Raw genomic sequence first — 21,221 nt, forward strand, 5'->3', positions numbered from 1 at the left:
AGCAGGAATCTATTGCCTATAGGGCGCTTACTAAATTAACCTACTCGATTAGTAGGCAGGATATAGGCCTAACCAGTGTATTTTTGTCCGTTATGGTCTGCAACTTGTGATCTGCCACATGACAGACATAACGTGAAACAAGAATATCCACTTATTGTTTACCAGCTCAGGTTGTTAATATGGCATTGTGTTCCGTTGCGGATATCTAAGTAGGTACCTACTTAGGTAGGTACATGATGTAATTTTTAACATATCAAAAAGGAGAGCAGAGCAACGAAGAACTGATTGCTTGAATATCATGTTTATAAACGCCTTGCACCTTATCTATCCCTGGTTCCTTGCTGCGATGTGTTTATTTTATAAACATGATATTTATCCTTACAAATAAATACATACGTCACAAGTATTTAATTTACAACAAAATTGTCTTTTACATCGTTCGATTGAAATGTATATTTAGGAAATAGAGCTGTTTTATAATAACAACATAGCAAAATAATGATCGAGTACTGCGCGCACGATGTGCACAGCCTAGGACTACTGAACCGATTCAGAAAGTTCTCTCACTGTTCAGAAGCTACACTATCCCCATCGGCTATACCCTGTTTTACTCGCGTCCCGAGGGAACGACTTCCCGTACCCTCGGGACGCGAGTAAAACAGGGTAATTACGAAATCTCAGAAGCTTTATTAGAGGGAAGACATATATTAAGGAGGGATTTTACCAAAATCTATTCCTTATTGGGTTTGGTAGTTCGCATAGAAGTCCTGTTTTAGAAGTGAGGGTCTAAAGATTTGTAGTTAGCCCGCTTACGATAAAAAAAAATGTACGCGGACTAAGTGACATGCGACCGCTAGTAGGTACTAAATACCTAACTCCCAGGATGCGGGGGTACTATATTATACAGTATGTAGGTAATGACTTAGGCCCAAGTTCACCGTCAACATAAATGTGCGTAACAATTACCTAGATTTAAGAAAACTGACATTAGTAATTAAATGTCGGTAAACTCTGCAAGTACATAAAAATTATTAACCGTATGGTTGTTGGTTTGGAAGTTTAATTAAAACATTATGTGAAAATACGGAAAAATATTTATATTTATTCTCTATAAATAACATGGAACCTTAAATTTTTTAACCTAGCAAAAGCTTATAATATTTATGGATCTTATATACGAAAACGTAGGTTCCTAATAAATGACTGTACATTTGTATAGTATCGAAATAACATGAAACATTTGTAAATATAAGTAATTTACAACAAAAATTTAGGTATTTTTCATTCGAAAATCATACAAAAATAACTACCTAGGTATTACCTACACAATCTAACATACTTACCTAGTTTTTTTTTTATTACCGGTATCTACGACTAATTACTCGATACAAAAAATAATACCACGTAATTAATACAGAATTGACTGCTATAGTCATACAAAATGAATATCGATTAATTTTGTAAAATAATGACTTTGGTTCCAGCCTCAAAGGCCAAAATGAGAAATACACCAACTAACAAAACTATCTAGGTACTTACTTAGTTATCTCTAGGTATTTAGTTACCGAATACATATCTGATAGAAAGTAACGTGTAAAAATACAACTCCGGGTGTTTTTGCATTGGTTCAAAATCAGTTTAAAAAAGTTAGATACAACTTACATGTACATATTTAGAGCATAACTAGGTATACAAATATAGGGTTTTATTTCCGTTATTTTGTTTCACAGACTAAAAATTCTTATGACTTATGAACCAAGACTCGATAATTGCTATTTGCACTCTTTTTACCACAGTTTCGGTTATTACATATTTTATCTACATAGGTACTTATTCTGTATCCAATGTAACTGCATTTAACAAATTACAACAATGGAAAAATATATTATTTTTTCCCTCTTCCAAAAACACTTAACTCGAGAGAATTTCATAAGGAAATTCAATCTAGTCACAAACAATTAAATGCTGGAAAAACACTTAATGACTACTGACTATATCTTTGAATCTTTGTAACAAACTGTTTTGTACCTCAATTTCCTCGTTTCTACTTGAATTACTTGAACAATTATCTAGACTCAACGCAATGAATCTAGGTCAGTTTAACAAAATCTGATATCTTCGAAATTGTATCCAAATTGTTCTTGTATATTTCATAAAGATAGTTATTTATACTCTTGGTGATATAACGATTCTGTTACTGACACGAATCCATTTATTAAAATACTTATAACAACTCTAAAATCACGGAACCGGTTTTTTTGTAGACGTAAAATGCACCCATGACTAGGTAAGTACTTTACCTAAATACAACATATTATTTTCAACATTTCGTATTTCTGCTGTAAGAATATTCAACAGTCAAATACTTAGCTAATTAGAGCCCAGATAAAAATTATGTATTTTAAATTATCATTTGTAATTAATTACCTTAATACATTTTCAATATCATGATTACATAGGTATTTTTACTTCGTACTCGTACCGATGGCATAATATTATGGTAGCTTTTATTTCCTTTTTGTCGTCATCGCTAAAATAAAAAAAAGGTGCAAGTGGGTTGCAAATGTTGCAATGTGCACATAATTTGGATTTCGCCTTAGTCATGTCATTTCCTAAATCTTTCAGATACCTAATCGACGCTGTCGCGCTGATATGATAGTAATTATAGATAGGTAATCCATAATATGTATCTATCTACATACAATTAAAGGTAATTTTAATATTAAAGAATGCACCACGTGGAACTTGTTAGCGGTACCAGTAACCACTCGTGTGTATACCTTACCTATGTGTGCAGTATTTTTTGTTTGCTTTTACAACATGTGGAACCTTCAACTATTTCCATGCCATACCGGTTATGGTAGGAACTTAAGGTGTATATCTAATAATATCAGAACATCGGTTTACCAAAATATCAATGTTTCCTTTCTAACACATGAAGAAACCGTCTAAGTGAGGTTTAAAATAAAATGTATGTAAGTAGTCACTCGAAAGCAGGTCGTTTACCGTTACTTAAGAGTCTTTAATTAAGTAATAATTTACAATGTATATCTATGTTTTGCTATAGCATTTATCTACATAAATATTCGTGTTCATAAACTAAATATATGTAGGCACTTAGTTTTTAGCTGAGTCTACCAGATCTAGCGTCAGTTATAACACCCCACAATTCAATAATGAATTCGTCCGTAAATCCAAATTCTTGTAAGTCACTATTATCAATGGCGTCTGCTAGTTGCATTGAGTTAGTTTTTCCTTCAGCAAGATCCCACATTTGCGAAGCTAGTTCGGAATCATTAATGCCCATAAACGACTCCAATAGTCCGTTGATTTTCTCAATCCCTGCTTTTGAGCTTTCGTCGTGCTGAAAAATAAATTTAAAAACTATTAAAATCGTCCAAAACTAAAAAACTTCACTTCGCCTGAGGTATGATAATAACGATTAATAAATAAACAAAGATGAAGCAGTCAATGGAAAAGACCACTACCAAACATTAGAGTAGAGAAGTGCTACTTGCTTACAATTAAATTCCAATTCTATTGTGAACTAGTTACGTCAGCTTTGATTCCGTAAATACTTATAACTTGCTAACATGATATCAGAATGATGAAACGATAATTACCTACCTACCTAAGTAGACTGACTTTGATTCACCTAGTGAATAAACAACAGTTTCTATCTATTATTCTTATAAGATTTGGTAAATGTCATGGATTAGATTAATTGATCAGCGTGGGCCACAATGATAGGTATCCATATTGGTCGATTAGTATTTATAAATCTTAATATTGGTACTTATAAATCCCAGACTAGATTTAGATTGAGATTGAGATATATATGTAAGTAGATATTTCGTTAAATAATTTATTTGTCTATTCAGATTACGAATAAACTAGCCCATGCACATAGTAATCAATGGAGTTGAGTGGCACCACTGCAGATATGAAAAGGGAAAGAACCTTTAACGGCTCTAAATCATCGGGAAATCCGGAAACATTTTCAAAACAATTATTCTATTATGATTTCTTAGCTATAGATTACTGAGCCGCCTTCATGTAAACGTTCAACTGTAATAATCTAGTGCAATCTGTTGCTCTACTAAGTTGGTAGTATTCGAATCATAGAGTATAGTAAATAGATTGATTCGAATCATAAATATCTTGATTCATTTTATCGTTATGAGGTAATATCTGTTTCCTAACTGACAATGCATTGTTCAAGTGTTTACTTAGAAGGTAGGTCAAAATGATAACTTACGTCGTTTTCTATTGTTGCTTGACCATTGGCTTTAAACCGTAATGTTTCTTTGCCGGAACCATAACTTTTATTTCTTCCAGATTTTGCACCGCTTGTTTTTGGCCCGATACTTGCGAAACCACTTTTTAATGGTTCAACCAAACGAATTGTAAAAGTTGTTCCTTTTGGTATGTCCTTTAATATCTTAGCCACCTCATAATGTCTTTTGCCGACCATATTTTCTCCATCCAGCTTCTCAATGTGGTCTCCAACCTGAATTAAAAGTGAACAAGTTTAAACTACAATTGGTAATTTCCTGTGAATTTCTTAACGAGGTCAACGACTGCAGTCAGAAACTAACAATGCTAGCAACTTTATAAAATCTCCTGCGCGCTTGTCCGGTTTAGTAGTGAGATTACACAGGAATACCGCTGTTATTACACATTATCGTAACAGGAACTAGCACATATTGCACCATCGAGTGAAAAGAGTTTTATGATAAGCTCTGGGTGTTTCGAGAGCGATGCTATTCCTATAGTTCACTTATAAATGGTTCATACTACACTGCATACATATGATAGTTCTACATCAAAACTTACTTAGTGAAATCAGAACAAGTAATTTAATTATACCTTATCATAAACGTTAGCGTTGGAATGTATCAGTGTTTGACTGAAAATTATCTGATAAGTATCCCTATACCTAAAGATTGTAAGTAATATAAATTAAGTATTAAACAATATGTATCTTTGTATAGTAGTAGAACAATTTCAAATATCCAAATGTTTTCTTAGCTCGGGATGGTACGCAAGAGACGGTAGCTATATTTGTAAACGGGCCGAACCAAAAGCAGCATAAAATGAAAGATTAATAGGGAACGGGATGTTAACATTTAATGAACTCGGCTATATTCATCTTTTTATGCAGTGCTTATAGCTTAAACGTTGTTGTCACGTTATTGAAGTATTATTTCCTCCAAGAACTGAATCATATCTTTGTAGGTATGAATTTTATGAGGAAAATCAACGGTTTACCTAGACTTCTTTGAACTTGAATGTATTTAAAAAAATATATGCGCTGTGCTAGTAGTAGGTCCCCGGGGGACTCCTGTCATATCTAAGAGCAACAAACTATTTAATACTAAAATAAATTAAAGCAATCGATTTCCTTCAAAACTAAGAAGACTGTTTTAAAAGTACCAAGGTTTATTTTTTATTTGACCCCAAGGAAACGAGGTTCCAAAGTGCACCAGGATGTAAAATGCTTATCATCATTCTAAATTCTGACCATGCAAAGCCTTCGCTTTACGAATAGCTTAATGATACGCGGCTGTGCCAGATTATGTAGAAGACTTTCACTAGATTGAAAAATAAAACCGGTACGATCGATATACCTACTCCAACAGAGCCATGTGTAGAATTTTTTGGCCAACTTAACGTATGACAGGTTTCGTTAATTTTTGAGGGAAAATGACAATGGTGCTCAGAAAACGGTCATTAAAAGCACAATTTTACAAAAGGAAGGTCAAAACAGACACAATACGGGACTAAAGTACCTATGCATCTTTGTTATTTTTTTTACTAATTGATTAGTATACATCTCCAGGTATAGAGCATATATTTGTATAGGATATATGATATCAATACGAACTTTAAGTAATATCATGGACAACCGAAGTTTCCAACATTTGTCGTTTTCATATAATGAATGACTTTCCAGAAAGGTGTGGCCTTAGAAGGTCACGTGAATTTAACCTTGACACTTGTCGGCGACCCTTGTACCCCCTACCACTAATAATATGCAAGCAAGTCCGACCTTTATAAGACACGAGTAAGTATTTTGGTAGAAAATATAATCATTCCCAATTATGATTAATTTTAAGTTATAAGAAACAAATTACTCATAGACTTACGTAGATATGTGGCAACAATTAAAATTTAATCTATGCGAAAAAGATACGAGCTGTTAGATTTTTTTCTACTAATCGCATTCCAACATTTACTGATAATAGGTATAATGAACTTATTAAACTTGAATTTCTTTAAGTGTGTGCATCAAAATCCTTAGAAATAGGACAATTGGTCGGTGGATTTCTGAAATACTTTAAAATTGAGTTAAAGGTTGAGGAAAAGGCTTGGTTTAACTTCTATTTACCTCAATGTGGGGTATTTTGGCTACTATTGATCCCTCTTTTATCCGCTTTATAAAGGCATATCCAGCACCGTTGTCTGTTATTGTCAATCCCAAAGCATCTTCAGTTTTTACGATTTCTATTTCTTTAGGTCGTCCTTTTCTATGTGCAAATATGAAATCTTCTAATCCTATTTGTCCGCCCAGAAGTTTCTTCATATCCACTTTGTGAGTATTCAGCGTACAAAAGAGAATCTGAAACCAAAGAAATACATAGATTTAGGGATACACTACTTACTGGTGATATTAAATTACCACTAACCTAATTAGCCACGCCTAACTTAACTGCGTGTCTGAAAGCTATTTTCTTTCAGACTAATTAATCATTTATTTATAGCTTGAATTTGTAGCATATTTTCTTATGAGGTTATTTTCAGAATCCCTACGCATTTCTTAGATTGAATTCGTTCTTGTTATTTTTATCAAGGTATTTATCAAACATGAAGACTTGGGTATGGGTATGCCATCGTGCTTCGAAATAGCAGTGTACACCTACTTCTTTACATTCATTGAATAAGGCGTGTCCTTTAATAATAAATAAATAAATAATAAATAAATAAATAAATAATAAATAATAATAAATAATTAACTATCGGATATGTTAAATCTGATAATTGTACATCCGCATATCAGATTGTAGATAGACCGCAAGCTGAGTGGCAAACTGTGTTTCGGTTCCCTTCAATAACATTGGTTTATTCACTACCGAGACGCACTATTGATTGACTTGCGCCAGTGTAAGTGCGAAATGCTTGCTTGACAAGGCATGCGTTGCAGGTATGACCGCGCTCCGGTCCTTGACCCACGTGTAGTAGGCCATCGGCCATCGCACAGGCACACATACGGCGGCGGAGCGTATCTGCACTCACTTGCCGCGTTCGTTTGTATCAACGAGAGACTGCGCCCCTGGGCTGATCCACTTCCTGGCTGCTCAGCCGTGCGTACATCCGCACACTGTGACATTTTTATACTTACCTACATAGTTACACAGATTTATCTTTACATATTTTCACGTGCTATAGTTACGTAGTAATAGGTGGAATTACATCTTTTTCATCCGGGTGCTTTATTTATTTCAGTGCACATCTAACTTGTTTGTTCGTTACTCTTAGTACCTAGAGGTTGTCAGGACACGACTGCTATTGTGTTAGGTACTTTATTGTGTTCATGACTCAGAATTCGGAATCATACGGGTATTTTCCAATCCAAACAAAATTAGTTTCAAGTTAAACTGCAGCTTTAGTTAGGCTGACAGAATGATAACCAGGTATAATACAGATATATATAAGACAGGTACCTGCCTTCCTACTTACACTCTGCACTACCGAAGCGCCTCAGGGGGAGGCCCAACCTTTGGGGCAGCTGATATCATGATTGATATGCACTCTGCCTCCGAAGATTAGATAAAAATTTGGGCCTAGTAAATTAACTAACTTTTAGGTCGAGACATATTATCCCGAAAGAAGAGAATCTTAACCAAGTAGTACCACAATAAAAACCCAAAATTTTTTTCTTTTTAATTATTCACATTACATAGGTACGTGTGATGTGGGGGGAAGGAGAACATTAAGGTAGGTACGTCATATAGGTATTTAACATACATAATGTGGACTTTAAGTGAAATGCCGCAAGCCCAATTAGTGAAATAACACTTTAAATTATTTCTTTGTTAGTTGACAGCTATATGAAATGACTTTAAAAGCAAGTTAACTGTGTATTATACCAACTATCTCGTGAGAATGTAGAGTCATGCCTGCGTTACGTAACTCTCAACTCCCATATAACCATTTTTGCGAACATAACGTAACCGTTTCGACACTTAGCGTCGACACTGATCTATCTCGAAACATAATCTCGTCGACGTTCCGTGTTGGCGCCGTCGCTGCAACTAAAAATGGGGAAGATCTCGACACAATAAACAAGTAACATTTGGTTTCTAATTTACGTCGCCGTGTCGTAACATTGTTACCGTATTTTAACCAGAGTTCGCACTAATCATTCAATCATTCATTCGTTCGATCAATTTCGTTGGCTCGTGCGTGAGTGACACGACGAAATAATACAAAATACAAGAAATCCCTTTGATGGTTGAAGTATGATAATGATAATGAAGTAAACAAAGTTTTAGTTTTCATTAATTAATATGGTTTATAATGCTCAAATCTTATTGGGAAAAAAAGTTTACTGTGTAATTTCGTTGAATATGTTGATATTTCCAACGCGCCACCGTAATATCATGTTTTAATAATTCTGGCGAAAGAAAAACTTTTGTTAAATAAAATAAAAATATAAAATGATGCACATCGAGTGCTCAAAAGCTTCCATTTAAATACAATATCAAATATTTTAATCCTAATACAAATTATTTTAGCAAGATTTACTCATAAAATTGATAAATAATGAATTATGAAAAAACATTTTTGATGTTTGTTATGAAAAATATGCTCGTCGCAACTAGTCACAAAGTTACGATATTGTGTCGACACGTGTCGACATATTACGGTAAATTGTTACAAAATTACTAGATTTTTAAGATGGTTTCTCTTAACATTTGGTTACAGTGTTTTCCAAAGTTTTTATCAAGATGCCTTTTTGCATTGTTATAACCAAAGATGGTTCATCAGAATTAATATCGCTTGTACCGAGTAGGTACTTGGGTTAAAGACGAAGACGTCTTGTTTTGGCCGAGAAAAAGAAAAAACAGCGATTTGGAGCTCGAAAGTTGAAACTTTGGCACTAGGGTAGGGACTATACCAATAAGCTCCTCGGTACGAAATTCTGTACTGTTTTCCTGTAAATGGCCTAGAAAATAATAAGTTTTAAGTTCAATAAAATGGGTATCCGTCAATTTGCCCTACCAACAATTCAACATCATGAAAAAAATATTATTATAATAAAAAAAACCTGCATGTACTCGTACGAATACAATTACTTAAGATATTTTGGGACGTACTTATTTCTTTAACTCTTCTGTAAAAGTTGAAGTCCATCGGAATTTACGTAAGGTTTTTGGTTGTTTACTCATTTGAAATTTCATTAAATGGTTGATAACGGCAGAAAACATAGACAGTTTGAGAATAACTGGCTCTCGTCATGTTTTTATATATGCAAGTTAGGTTAAAGTGTTCTGGAACATCGACTACACATGTTACTTCCCCGTTACAACACAATTGTGTCAACAGTGCACACTGGTTACAAACCAAACGCAAAGTTTCTAAAATGTGTGGTTACAACTTAAGCTGTAAAGTATCGAAACAGCGACCACACAAAGGTACTGAATCTAGTTTCCGTCACATTTTTACTGAACCGTTACAACACATAAAAGCTAATCCCTACACAGTCACGTTGTGTCGTACCAGTTACGAAACTGTTGCGACTTGTTACATCTTTATCATATCTGCGACCAAAAATGGCTGTATGGGATATTTATTAGCAGATGTAGATAAAGCATAAACAGTCAGACTGAAATGGTGTAAACTCTATTATCTTCATTCTCACGACTAGGCCTTGACAACGAATAAGCCTTGAGCGTTTTCACAAGCTGTGAAATATCAAGAAATTAGCGTCGGTGTCCGTGCCATTTTCGACGATGACCTTTAAGGCGTGAACCGAACGGTCGTTGGACGAAGTCGGTAAGGTTTTTGTGGGACAGATAACATAGATAATCAGTAAAATAACATTGATTATCTATCGGATTCCGAGTAAGCAAAGCTAGGTAACGATAGTAGACGTTTTAGAATATGCTAATAGTGCATAATTAAAACCTCATTTGAGTCATTTCAGCGCATGAGTAAGTATTGACATTAGTCTAAACTCTAATGTTAATGGCAATCCAATTTATGTGCACATGATCAATTACCGAAATGTAACTAGTTAAACGAGTCCTCCGATGCAATTAATGTTCTCAAGTTATCATTCAAAACTAATCAGCTATCACGACTTTTTAACTAAAATCATTTGATAGAATCTTGGGAAACACTTAACTGATTGATAACAAACAAAGAATATGATGTACAATATGCTCGTATGTTTTGCAAGAAAATACTAAACCATGAGTGAAACTATCAGTGGCATTGTATGAGAAGAGGGTCATGAACATGTTACTATTATTGTTATTGCATCTGTCTGATAATCAACTGAACAATACAATTTGTAGGTAATCTTCACATACCTAGCCTACTCTCACATTTAAACATGGATTCTACAAATTAATTAATCTACGAATAATACCAATTACAATTACAATAGAACTTGTCAGAATGAAAGTTATACAGGCAGCATTTAAATGTGTGAGTAAGTTCCTCTTTATTCGTTAGTGGGATCTACAGGGTAAAAATTAAAAACTAAATCTATAATATGAGCTGAACCACCTTCTCACAAAACGTTGTCTGATTTGATATATTCTTTGAGTGTCACATAGCCACAAAGAATGACTTCGTAGTGCACATAGCCCTTTGATCGAGAAAAGCTATATGAGGATACTTTTTATCAGATTCACGCAGTTATTCCTAAGGGACGCGGGTGAAATCGGTGGTGGAAATTCGTATGAGTAGAATTTCCCTTGCATAAATTGCACAAACTGGTATGGAATCTAATTGTGTTCATGCCTTACCCATGTGTATTTGCTATGACAATGAAATCCGTCAAATAGGTACGTAATTATGTAGACACTACGTTTCTATGATTCATATTGGTAAAGATGTTGCCATTTCCAATCTTATTAACCCCCGACGCAAAAACGACGGGGTGTTATAAGTTTGACGTGTCTGTGTGTGTGTGTGTGTGTGTGTGTGTGTGTATGTGGCATCGTAGCTCCCAAACGGATGATCCGATTGTAATGCGGTTTTTTTTGTTTAAAAGGAGTGTCATTCGGGAGTGTTCTTAGCTATGTTTGGTGGAAATCGGTTCAGGTCTTCAAGGTCATCAGCTCGTTTGTTAGGTGTGAGAAGAATGTTACACGCTCAGTTTACTTGCAAGCATGTGTGGGATCTGAAATTTGAAACACTCATGTCTTCTGGAACCACCGACCTGGTCTGCTGTTAGGGCACGAAAGTAGGAGACGTAACCCTGAACTGCCTTTTAGTAAACCCATCGAGTTTGGGCTCGTTGAATTTGTCTTAACTAGTTCTCTTCAATTGACGAGAACCTGATACTGGAAATGGGATGTGGCGGATGAAACCCTGGAATGCCGGAATGAAACGGATAAACCGATTTATATCTTCGCTGAAAATCTAGAATGACCAAAGGTTTATGTTTCCTCAATCTGTGCAATTCTCCCAGAGCCAGTATGTTATGAGGATTGTTAAACAGCATCCTTTGTCCGAGATCGCATAGAGCGACCCCATCTTAAAATAAAAGAAATTAACTGAAAGAAGAAAAAATTAAGGAGCTCCTTCAAAAAGCATGAAATAAAATTAAATTATAAATTTAAAAAAACCCCCGTCCCAAAAAAAGTACGCAATTAGTATGACAAAAGGTTAAAAACGCTAAACCCTATAAAAAGCAAAAAATAACTTTTAACACTACGTAAGTACCAACTAAAGCATGTCAGACTAAACTAAATTTTGACGTGTCGGGGGACCGCTTTTTACCTTCAAAAACACTTACATAAATCAAATGATACCTACCTAATTACAACATTCGTATAAAACAAAATTATATACACAGTTATAAGTAGTATATACTTAATTACTTCTAACGTTAGGCTAATAAATTAGAGCGGTCCCCCGACACGACAAAATTTAGTTTAGTCTGACATGCTTTAGTTGGTACTTACGTAGTGTTAAAAGTTATTTTTTGCTTTTTATAGGGTTTAGCGTTTTTAACCTTTTGTCATACTAATTGCGTACTTTTTTTGGGTCGGGGGTTTTTTTTTAATTTATAATTTAATTTTTTTATTACAAAGTTAATGGTAGGTGATACCTATCGCTTTATTAACATTGTTGTGTTGTGACTGATTGTTTTGGATGCACGTCATTCTACTCAATAGGATACGGTACCTATGTATAATAAGTTCCGCTTGTTTTTCCCCTGTGACCGCTTTAGTTAATGAACCAACTTGGACACTCGTTTTTATCTTATCTACTTCAATTTAAATATAGCAAGGTTACATATTCATTAGTCACACATATTATCTACAAACACTTTGAATTGCTCTTATATGCAGGTACTCGAAAGTCCACTTCAGGCTACCTTCAATCTCGTTGCAATGGTCACTTCCTACTTGCTTACTAAACTTGAACAATGCCAATAAATTAAACGCAGTTAAATCTAGGTCAACACTTTTGTTGAATGAAAATAAATATGAATTGGAATTTCAATTAATACTTAATGGCATAGGCACCTACTACCTACGTCACGATTTTTTGAAACGTTATCATGCAATAGGACATGAAGTAGAATCAGATATCCCTGTCAGGACCCTAGACAAATCAGTGAGAAATATTCCTTATTGATATGAAGATTAAAAGAAATAGGTAGGTAGGTGTAGGATCACTAGGTACATGCGATTTTAAATCATGCTATTTTATGGAAAGTCCACATGAAAAAGCGCTAATGGAGCATAATAGATACTATCTCTAAATAGCTCCAAAAGAACATCAGTGTAGGTGTTCTTTTATGCCTCGCCACTGAAGACGTAGGTATGACCTATAAAATTCTGATTCATGACACTCGAATACTTAGCATCTGTTGACACAAACAACGAGTAAAGCCTGTCAAGTACCTACCTACCTAGTTCCTTAACGCCGTAAGTATGAATATGCATTTCCAGGATCTCCATTACTTTTTTTAAAGCAGTACCTAGTCGTATTTAGAAGTCAGTAAAATATAGCAGAGTCAGTATATCCAGAACTTGTATGTCCCGACCCCAGACATAATTTGCATAACCAGAAGATACAGACCAGCTTTTATAATTACTATCTACTAGTCGTAAGGTTAATTTCAATCCCATCTTTGTTGGGTAATGAGTAATTTTGTCATTTATAGGTAGCATAACTTATATTACTAATATCGCTTCGATATTGGTAAGCAATTAGGTTAATTAGGTATGCTTCCTCTTATTCTGTGAATTTACCAGCTATAGTACGGCACATAGTCCTAAACATTTATAAAAACTAAGTAATTCCACGTGCGATTACTGTGTTCTGACGTGCGATTATTGTGATGTATAAGCATTATTAAGCCTTTTGTGCCGTGTCGTGTCATGTGTGACCTATCGCGATACCTAACATGCACAGTGGTCTTCTTGCACTGTTGTGCGATCACGGAACAATACCTACCTACTAGCATTTATAATTCGAGGAAATTAATCGCGCACCCAGCACAGTAATGGATAACTTCGTTTGTTTCTTTAGGGTCTTCTAGATCAACAAGCTTATAAAAAGACGAAAAAAATATTGTAAATATAAAATCATGTCTGTGTGTGCTCTGAACTGCTCTACCGTTCAGAAAAGTTATTTGAATAGTTATGATGACGCATTCCTCACGGCAATTTTTAATACTGTTATCAGTTCACTGAGCGACTGTCCATGAAAAATGTGCTGCCTTCATGCGGTGTGCAATAATAGGTACATATATGTAGGAAAATAAATTAATAACGTCTTACATAGCATGTTACTTATTTCGATGCTCATTCTGGTAATTGACTAGGCTATGATATTATTTTATGAACATTATTTTACATCCTAATGCTAAGTAATTGCTTTAGGGGCCAGGTAGGTACACCGATGCTTTAATGTCCACCACATACACAAGAAGGACCAGTGAATCAAACCCACCATGACTCAGAAACTTGTTCATGAAGAATGTTGTTTGTAATAACCTTGCTGCTTATTACCTACTTACTATAATAGTTACAGAAAGATTAATTAAGCCTTACCTCGTCTGGTGGAAAGTCGTAACATTCTGCTATCTTTTGGTAAAGTTCCTTAACATTAGAAAATCCAGAGATGAGTCCGAGGGGACTCCCGTGCGCCTGCTGACAGTGAAAAACCAACTGTGACTTTTGGGATCCATTGTTGTTATCCACTCCATTAGCTTGCTGGTGAGGGTCCTCCGGGGGCAACTGTGGCACTGGTGGTGGAGTGTATTTAGGTGCCTTCTTCTTAAATAACGACATAGTAAAAGAGCACTACGTAACGGTAATAAGTTTTCCTTCAGCGAGAACGTCAGTGCGCACACATTCTCCAACCGTGCACAATATAAATTTAATCACTACACAGTCGCTTATCTTAAGAGAACTTTAAAATATATCGTCGCGTCATAGCACATGATAAGTTATCACCCAATATCGCTATTGGGTAAGATATACGAAGTTTAATCGAGAGTACACTTGGAACGGGCCGCGACACGGAGTGCGCTCAGGCGACAAACGAATGACTGACTGTCGGACTGGGGCGGTGCGGTGAGGTGGATTGCCTCTGCCTACTCAGTGCTATGACGACTGCGAACACGGTGCGCGCCCGCGCCTCCCGAACCGTTCGCGCCTCTACGTCATCAGATGATTTTTAGTACTTATTCTTTATACAAAGCACAATAATTTTGAACTTATAATATAATTAAATTGCATGTCGCGTGCTTAGTGTTGCTAAGAATATAATTTCTGCCAGCGGTTTCATCCACGATCCAACTTCTACCGGGATAAAAAGTCGCCTATCAACTACCTTCCACATATTCTCTTTTTTCTGTAAGTATGCTAAAGGCTCCGAAACTATTGAACCAATATGAAAAAACTTTCACCTTTGGGACATCCTCGAGTAACATGGGTTATGCGTGTGAAACCGCGGGAAACAACTAGTACCTAATAAATATTTTTTTTAAATCGGACCAGTAGTTTCCGACATTAACGCCTCCTCCTTGCGTCGTAATTCCTCAATGCTGAGGGTCGTGACATCCCTGTGTCATCACCCTCGAACGTATGATATTCTTCCATCTGTTTCTGTCTCTGGCGGTGTGAAGGGCACTGTGCACCGTGGAGTCAAGAGCAGTGCGGATCTGGGGCCCGATTCTCCTAAGTTAATAATGTCAAAATCGAATAGAAATCGAATCGCAATATGATCGCAATAGCAGTTTTAACCATATCGGGCATTCTGCTACTAATAAAAGACCAATCGTATTCGATTGACATTTGATTGGTGTGCGATTGGTTTGCTATTTTGGTGATTTTGGTCTATACGGTAGTTTGCTGTACAATCATTTTGCAATCGTAAATCATTTGCAGACAAAATGATTCATTATTGAATGACAGAAAAGGATAAAAACGTTTATTTCTAAGAAAAAATAGCGGAATGCCACATACGCTTCAATCGTAATCGAGTCGGGATTGGATCTCAGTCGAATCGAGTCGAACGTGAATCGAATGGCGCTTAAGTAAAATTAGGAGAATCGGGCCCCTGGTCGGACCAACGTATGGGGCTGCGACCGCGAGGCCTTTTCCCATCCACTTTACCGGTCACGATTAGCCTCTCGAGGTTTCCCCCGTCTTTCCGTGCGATGTGACCAAAGTATTGTAGAACCTTGCGTAGGCACTCTGTTGATAATCGCAAGGTGATTTTTAGTTCTCGCAGTATGGATACGTTAGTCCGAAATGCTGTCCAAGGGATCCGGAGCATTCTTCTCCAGCACCACATCTCAAAAGCGTCAATGCGTTTGCGGTCTGCAGATTTTATCGTCCACGTCTCAGCGCCATACGAAAAGATCGAGAAGACCAGGGTCCGTACCAATTTAGTTTGGTCTTTACTGAAATGCTACGATCTTTCCAGATTTTGTCTAGCTGAGACATAGCGCTCTTAGCCATGCCGATTCTCCTGCGGATTTCCTTTTCGCACGAGCCATCATTACTGATATTGGAGCCCAGGTAAACAGTTATTCACTATCTCTAGGTTCAAAGCGCCTGTGAGTTCCAATTTCCCAGACCTGTCTACCACCATGACCTTGGTTTTAGACCTGTTCATCATTCCGACATTAACGCAATCCTAAACAAATTACCTTATCATCTATCTATACGTATGTTTTTCCTGTAACGCCTATTGGGAGTTATTTTCATATATTTCACCTAGGTGGCGCTGTCTGTCATTGTTCCATCGGTGTTCTGTTCGCCAGGTTTAAAAGCAAGATTTTAGGGTTCCGCGGCAGTCCTGACAAGGTGGGATAGTTTCTTCATATTCGGGTCATAATTTATTATGTAAGACTATATTCATCAATATCCCAATATCGGCATTTTTTCTACCCATGTGTATCTCCTGAGATACAAGCTAACCACCTAGTTCAGAGGACAGCCTCTGTGTGTTGTCACAGTAAAAACATATTATTATTAGTTCCCCCTATCTGTGGGGTGACCTAGCTTAGCTTTATATTAAATTAGCAACCCGCCCCAGCTTCGCACGGGATAACAGTATTTCCCGACAATTCAATGGATGTTAGTATACATAGCTATAAACTTTTTTTTTAACATTGGCAAAAGTCATCAAATGACTTTTACCGCTGCGTGTTAAAATCCATGGAGTATCCTCACACCCCACCCTCCCCTACCCTCTCTGCGTGTCCCTCGTAGAGGACTATCCGTGGATAGGACAGAGAAAGCGACTTTGTTTTATACTTTGTTTGATGCTCCATTTACGAAATAAAACGTTACTAAATAAATCAAATAATCAAGGAAAATATACTTGACAATTCAACTTGAATATTTTTAACATTCCAGACTTCTACTCGTGAAGTCGGTGAAGTTGAAGCATGAAAAACATGCCTATGTAAGTATAGTCTTAGAATAATAATTTAAATTTCTAATGAAAATAGAGGGCTTGGATGTGAAAAGTTGTTATCCATTCAACCCGATCATGTTGTGATAAAATATTTAAATCATTAAGGGTGTTCTAAAAATAAAAGTGTGAAATAGGTTTGTTTTTTTATTAGCTTAGCAGTAAGTTTACGACGAGGCTACAGCTTTCTTGGGAGTAGGTTTGCCTTCCTTGAAGCCATTGCGGAAACGCCTCCTCACGATTTTCAGGTGACGCATGCGGCCAGTTCCTGTGGTCTTCCTGCGCTTAGCCTTCACTGACCAGTGGTCTGTAAAAATAAATTATTGTGTTCAGTGTACATTTTTGTTAAATTCTCAAGTGGGTCTAGATAAAATTATAAAAAAGGAAAAATTGCCATTATAAATATGATGAAATATTGCCCAATTTTTTATCTTCTTTTGTAATGGGGAATAATAAAATTGTTTGAATACAAGATCAAATAAATGCATTACAGAACATTCATAATGATCAGAGTTCAGATAGTGTACCTACATTATACAAAGAAATATTCTATGTGGGAAATATTTCTTCAATCAGAGTAGGATAAAGACAACTCTGAATAGACAGTCTGCATTTACATTAGAGCCCCAAAGTATAATACTATTGTAGAAAGGAATGCTTTCAGCACCAAATATCTTGATGTTAACCAACTTATTATAAAACATGGTTTCAAGAAGTACCTGTTTTAGTAATAGCTTTAGTCCACTGATTTTGTTCAGGACAGTGGTTTAAAAGCTGGTATTTTTAAAAACCCATTTTTTAATAAGGTGGCAAGTGATCACTGTATCCTATTAGCCTTATTCTATTTCGATAAGATGTCATATTTATTACATTCAAGTGAACTGACGAATTATTGGAATATTATGTTGATTTTTCTTTACTAAACATTTTGATAACTATGTTAACATCATTTATACTTTGGACCAATTGCATGTAAATAGCAAAAGTTAGACCTTTTTATTTTACCTGTACGAGCAAACCTGTACATTTTGTATTACTATGCAGACAATTACAATTATGATGCTGTGCATAGTTCTCTATTTTTCAATTACTTTAAGTATTATTAAATTTGCTTAAGAGTGAACATCATTTTACAAAACAAATTTAAAAACCAGGGTCCCAGCACGGTACTCATAATATTTCAACAACAATGTAATCACCATACAATACAAAGTCTGGCAAAGATTCTATAGCAGTCTTGATAAAAATATTCCACATGCCTTGCAAAGACTTAGGACTGATAGACACCTATCAACGAGATACACAATATTAACTGCCAGGTCAAACGTGTGGTGATTTTAATTTATATCAAGTTATTTGACAATGATTCTACAACAATAACAATAAGTTGAAATCGTTATGCGGTTTTTATAAACTGTTTCATTAAGAAAATTCACTTATCACACTCTAGCGAGGCACCGGCCTCATGAAACGAAGAAACAACATATTTATCATAAGTACTTACAGGAACGGAGTTTAGCTGCAGGGTATCCGCACTGTGCACATTTTGACTTTTGGATGTGGTAGGACGATCTGCCACACCTTCTGCACAAGGTGTGTGTCTTGTTACGACGCTTACCAAAGCTCGAAGTACCCTTCGTCTGCAATGAACATTTACAGGTTATGATTCAAAAGTCTTCAGAAAATCACTAATACACGTAATTTACATTTCACATAGTAAATACAAGAGAAATTATTTCGAATTTGGATTGGAATGTTTCTTAAATAATAAGATTAATTTAGATATAAATTACAAAAACTATACAGTACCATCTTGTCAGAATTTGACAAGCCAAGAGAAAACAAAACTGTCAGACAGTCGCGACAATGTTACCAGGAATATGAAAAACGGAACATTGCCAGACTTCCAAAATAATGAAATTAAAAAATATGTAAATAGTACTAAGGCAGAGCGGACCTACAATAAAGTTTTGCAATATTACAATAAAAATAATGTGTAATATTTTTGTTACTATATAAAATCATTGCGCAGGCCCCAATTTTTATCCTAAATAGTAATAATTTTGCACGATATTGCATTATTGCGTAATTTTATTGATTGTCTAGAGCAGCGGTACCCAAATGGGGTTCCGCGGAACCCTGAGGTTCCGTGACAGGCCCTCAGGGGTTCCGTGGAAAATTCAAGATTTCCATATGGTAAATCGTTTCACTTTTGACAATATTAAATTATTATTCATTTTCAGTTAAATTGTTTTAAATATTGCATTCCAAAATTACATTTCGGCACCATGTAGGTGGGTACCACTCAGGAGTGTAAGTCTCGTACTTTCGCGACAAGTGGCGGGGGAAGGCCACGGCAGCAGATAATTTAATTCCGTTTTTTACAAATTGTAGATTAACTTAATACCTCCAATGGTCTTCGGCAATCGGCAAAAGTAGGTAGCGAGTCGGCCAAAAATCACCGCATTTTTTGGGCTTATTTCATCGCCAGGATTATACATTTTCATACATTTGACAGGACGTGAAATGACATGGCATACGAGTATTTACAGTGGCTATTTTTACAATGAATCAAAATGTGACATTATTTCCAATTTTTGCACCTCCGCGAATCCGAAAATTTTGCGCTCGCTTCGCTCGCAACTCCATGTTACGTGTGATGCTTTTATGTTCGTTTAATTGCTCAAGTATCCAACACCGAAAAAATTTCGCGCTCTTCCGTCGAGGTTTCCTTTGATGTTTATTTTTTATTCCTCTGGTTCAGAAAAAGCAATAGCGCTTTTTTCGCTAGCTGCTTATTCATTTGCATTTGCTTTTTTGTGTTGATATTGTTCTTTTTGAGACCTTATTAATTTACAGTGGTTTTGTTTATTTTGTGTAGGAACAGAAACTAAAAAAAAATTCGCGCTCGCTTCGCTCGCGATACCGGCTACCACTATGTCTTTCTGTGCTAGCAGGTGCTTGGAACTTCTTCTTTTAGTTAAAAAAAATCGCGCTCGCTCGCCTCGCACCTGTACAAACCCAATCTATTTCTTTTTGCGTTTACTTTGTCAGTCTTCAAACTGAAAACTATTCACATAATACACAAAGTTAAGGGCGGCTAAATTGTTTTCTGGCCCGTGTGGCAGATAGCCATGCTACGCCTGAGTATAATGAATATGTCTCGTCTCTAACCATATAACCATTTGGTGCGCTACCACGCGCCACGAGCCGTACCTACCTAAGTGTATTTACGTCTTACTTTCGTTTACTTCTTACTTAAGCTAAGGTTCCGCCGAAAAATGGTGAAACGAAAAGGGTTCCGAAGCCAAAAGAATTCGGGAACCGCTGGTCTAGAGTGCGCCTTAAGGAATCTCCACACTACCAAGCAGCTAAGGTCCTGTTGTTCGAAGCTCAGCTTACGCCCGCTACTAACACTACTTAGGCCCGCCCCGGTTGTTCGTACGTTACGGTAAAGTTAAAGTTAAAATTTTACCGTTGTCAATTTTGATCACGGTTAATTTTACATTTTTATTATGAAATTTTAATGTTCGCTAAACTAACTGATACTTCAACAACGCTTTTTGAACCCTGTTAATTTTACTGTTACTAGAATTTAACCCTAACCTTGACGTAACCGAGCTTCGAACAACCGGGCCTCAGAGGGCAATCGCCTCACCTCCACTGGAGTTGTCTAGACTCTAGACTACTTTGTATGCAATAATCATATTCATTGGTGCACATAGCGTAGCAGTGGTGGAAACGGATTTTACGTACGGCGTACGAAGGTCGAGCTGCGCGTCTTCCTTGCAAACCTACTTCATAACACATCTTTCTCATACTGCTACATAACTTAGCATCAGTGAGTGTCTCAGCTTAGCTGTGACAGATTCACTGATCACAGCATAAGCGTTTTCGTAGCATATCTGCATAGCACATCTTTAGTTGCTAAGCGGCCTTATGTTACGCCATCTCTGCCTTTCGGGGACACTTTAGATAAGTCGAAAGTTGGCATTCTGACACGCATTGGCTGCGATCAATTTTACCGAGTACCTTAC

General features: G+C 36.2%; 2 protein-coding genes and 1 long non-coding RNA gene across 3 annotated transcripts; 1 reads left to right on the forward strand and 2 right to left on the reverse strand.

Annotated features, from left to right (window-relative positions):
* Window positions 1–1,076: 1,076 nt before the first annotated feature.
* LOC124630220 (PDZ domain-containing protein GIPC3) lies at window positions 1,077–14,751 on the reverse strand. Its single transcript, XM_047163987.1, has 4 exons — window positions 14,307–14,751; window positions 6,392–6,622; window positions 4,259–4,510; window positions 1,077–3,364 (listed from the first exon to the last, which is right to left on the reverse strand). Exons 1-4 carry the CDS (start codon window positions 14,544–14,546, stop codon window positions 3,125–3,127), a joined length of 963 nt encoding a protein of 320 aa, XP_047019943.1. The 5' UTR covers window positions 14,547–14,751; the 3' UTR covers window positions 1,077–3,124.
* A 114-nt stretch (window positions 14,752–14,865) lies between these two features.
* Window positions 14,866–17,488, forward strand: LOC124630222. Its single transcript, XR_006984399.1, has 2 exons — window positions 14,866–15,113; window positions 17,127–17,488. It is a non-coding gene; the product is annotated as an uncharacterized LOC124630222 (long non-coding RNA).
* Window positions 17,319–19,138, reverse strand: LOC124630221 (60S ribosomal protein L37). The gene is made up of 3 exons (XM_047163988.1): window positions 18,994–19,138; window positions 18,689–18,824; window positions 17,319–17,491 (listed from the first exon to the last, which is right to left on the reverse strand). The coding sequence occupies exons 1-3, from the start codon at window positions 18,994–18,996 to the stop codon at window positions 17,352–17,354; spliced, it is 279 nt and encodes a 92-aa protein (XP_047019944.1). The 5' UTR covers window positions 18,997–19,138; the 3' UTR covers window positions 17,319–17,351.
* Window positions 19,139–21,221: the final 2,083 nt, after the last annotated feature.

This window comes from Helicoverpa zea, chromosome 5 (genome assembly GCF_022581195.2).
Source record: "Helicoverpa zea isolate HzStark_Cry1AcR chromosome 5, ilHelZeax1.1, whole genome shotgun sequence".
Lineage (NCBI taxonomy): Eukaryota > Metazoa > Arthropoda > Insecta > Lepidoptera > Noctuidae > Helicoverpa > Helicoverpa zea.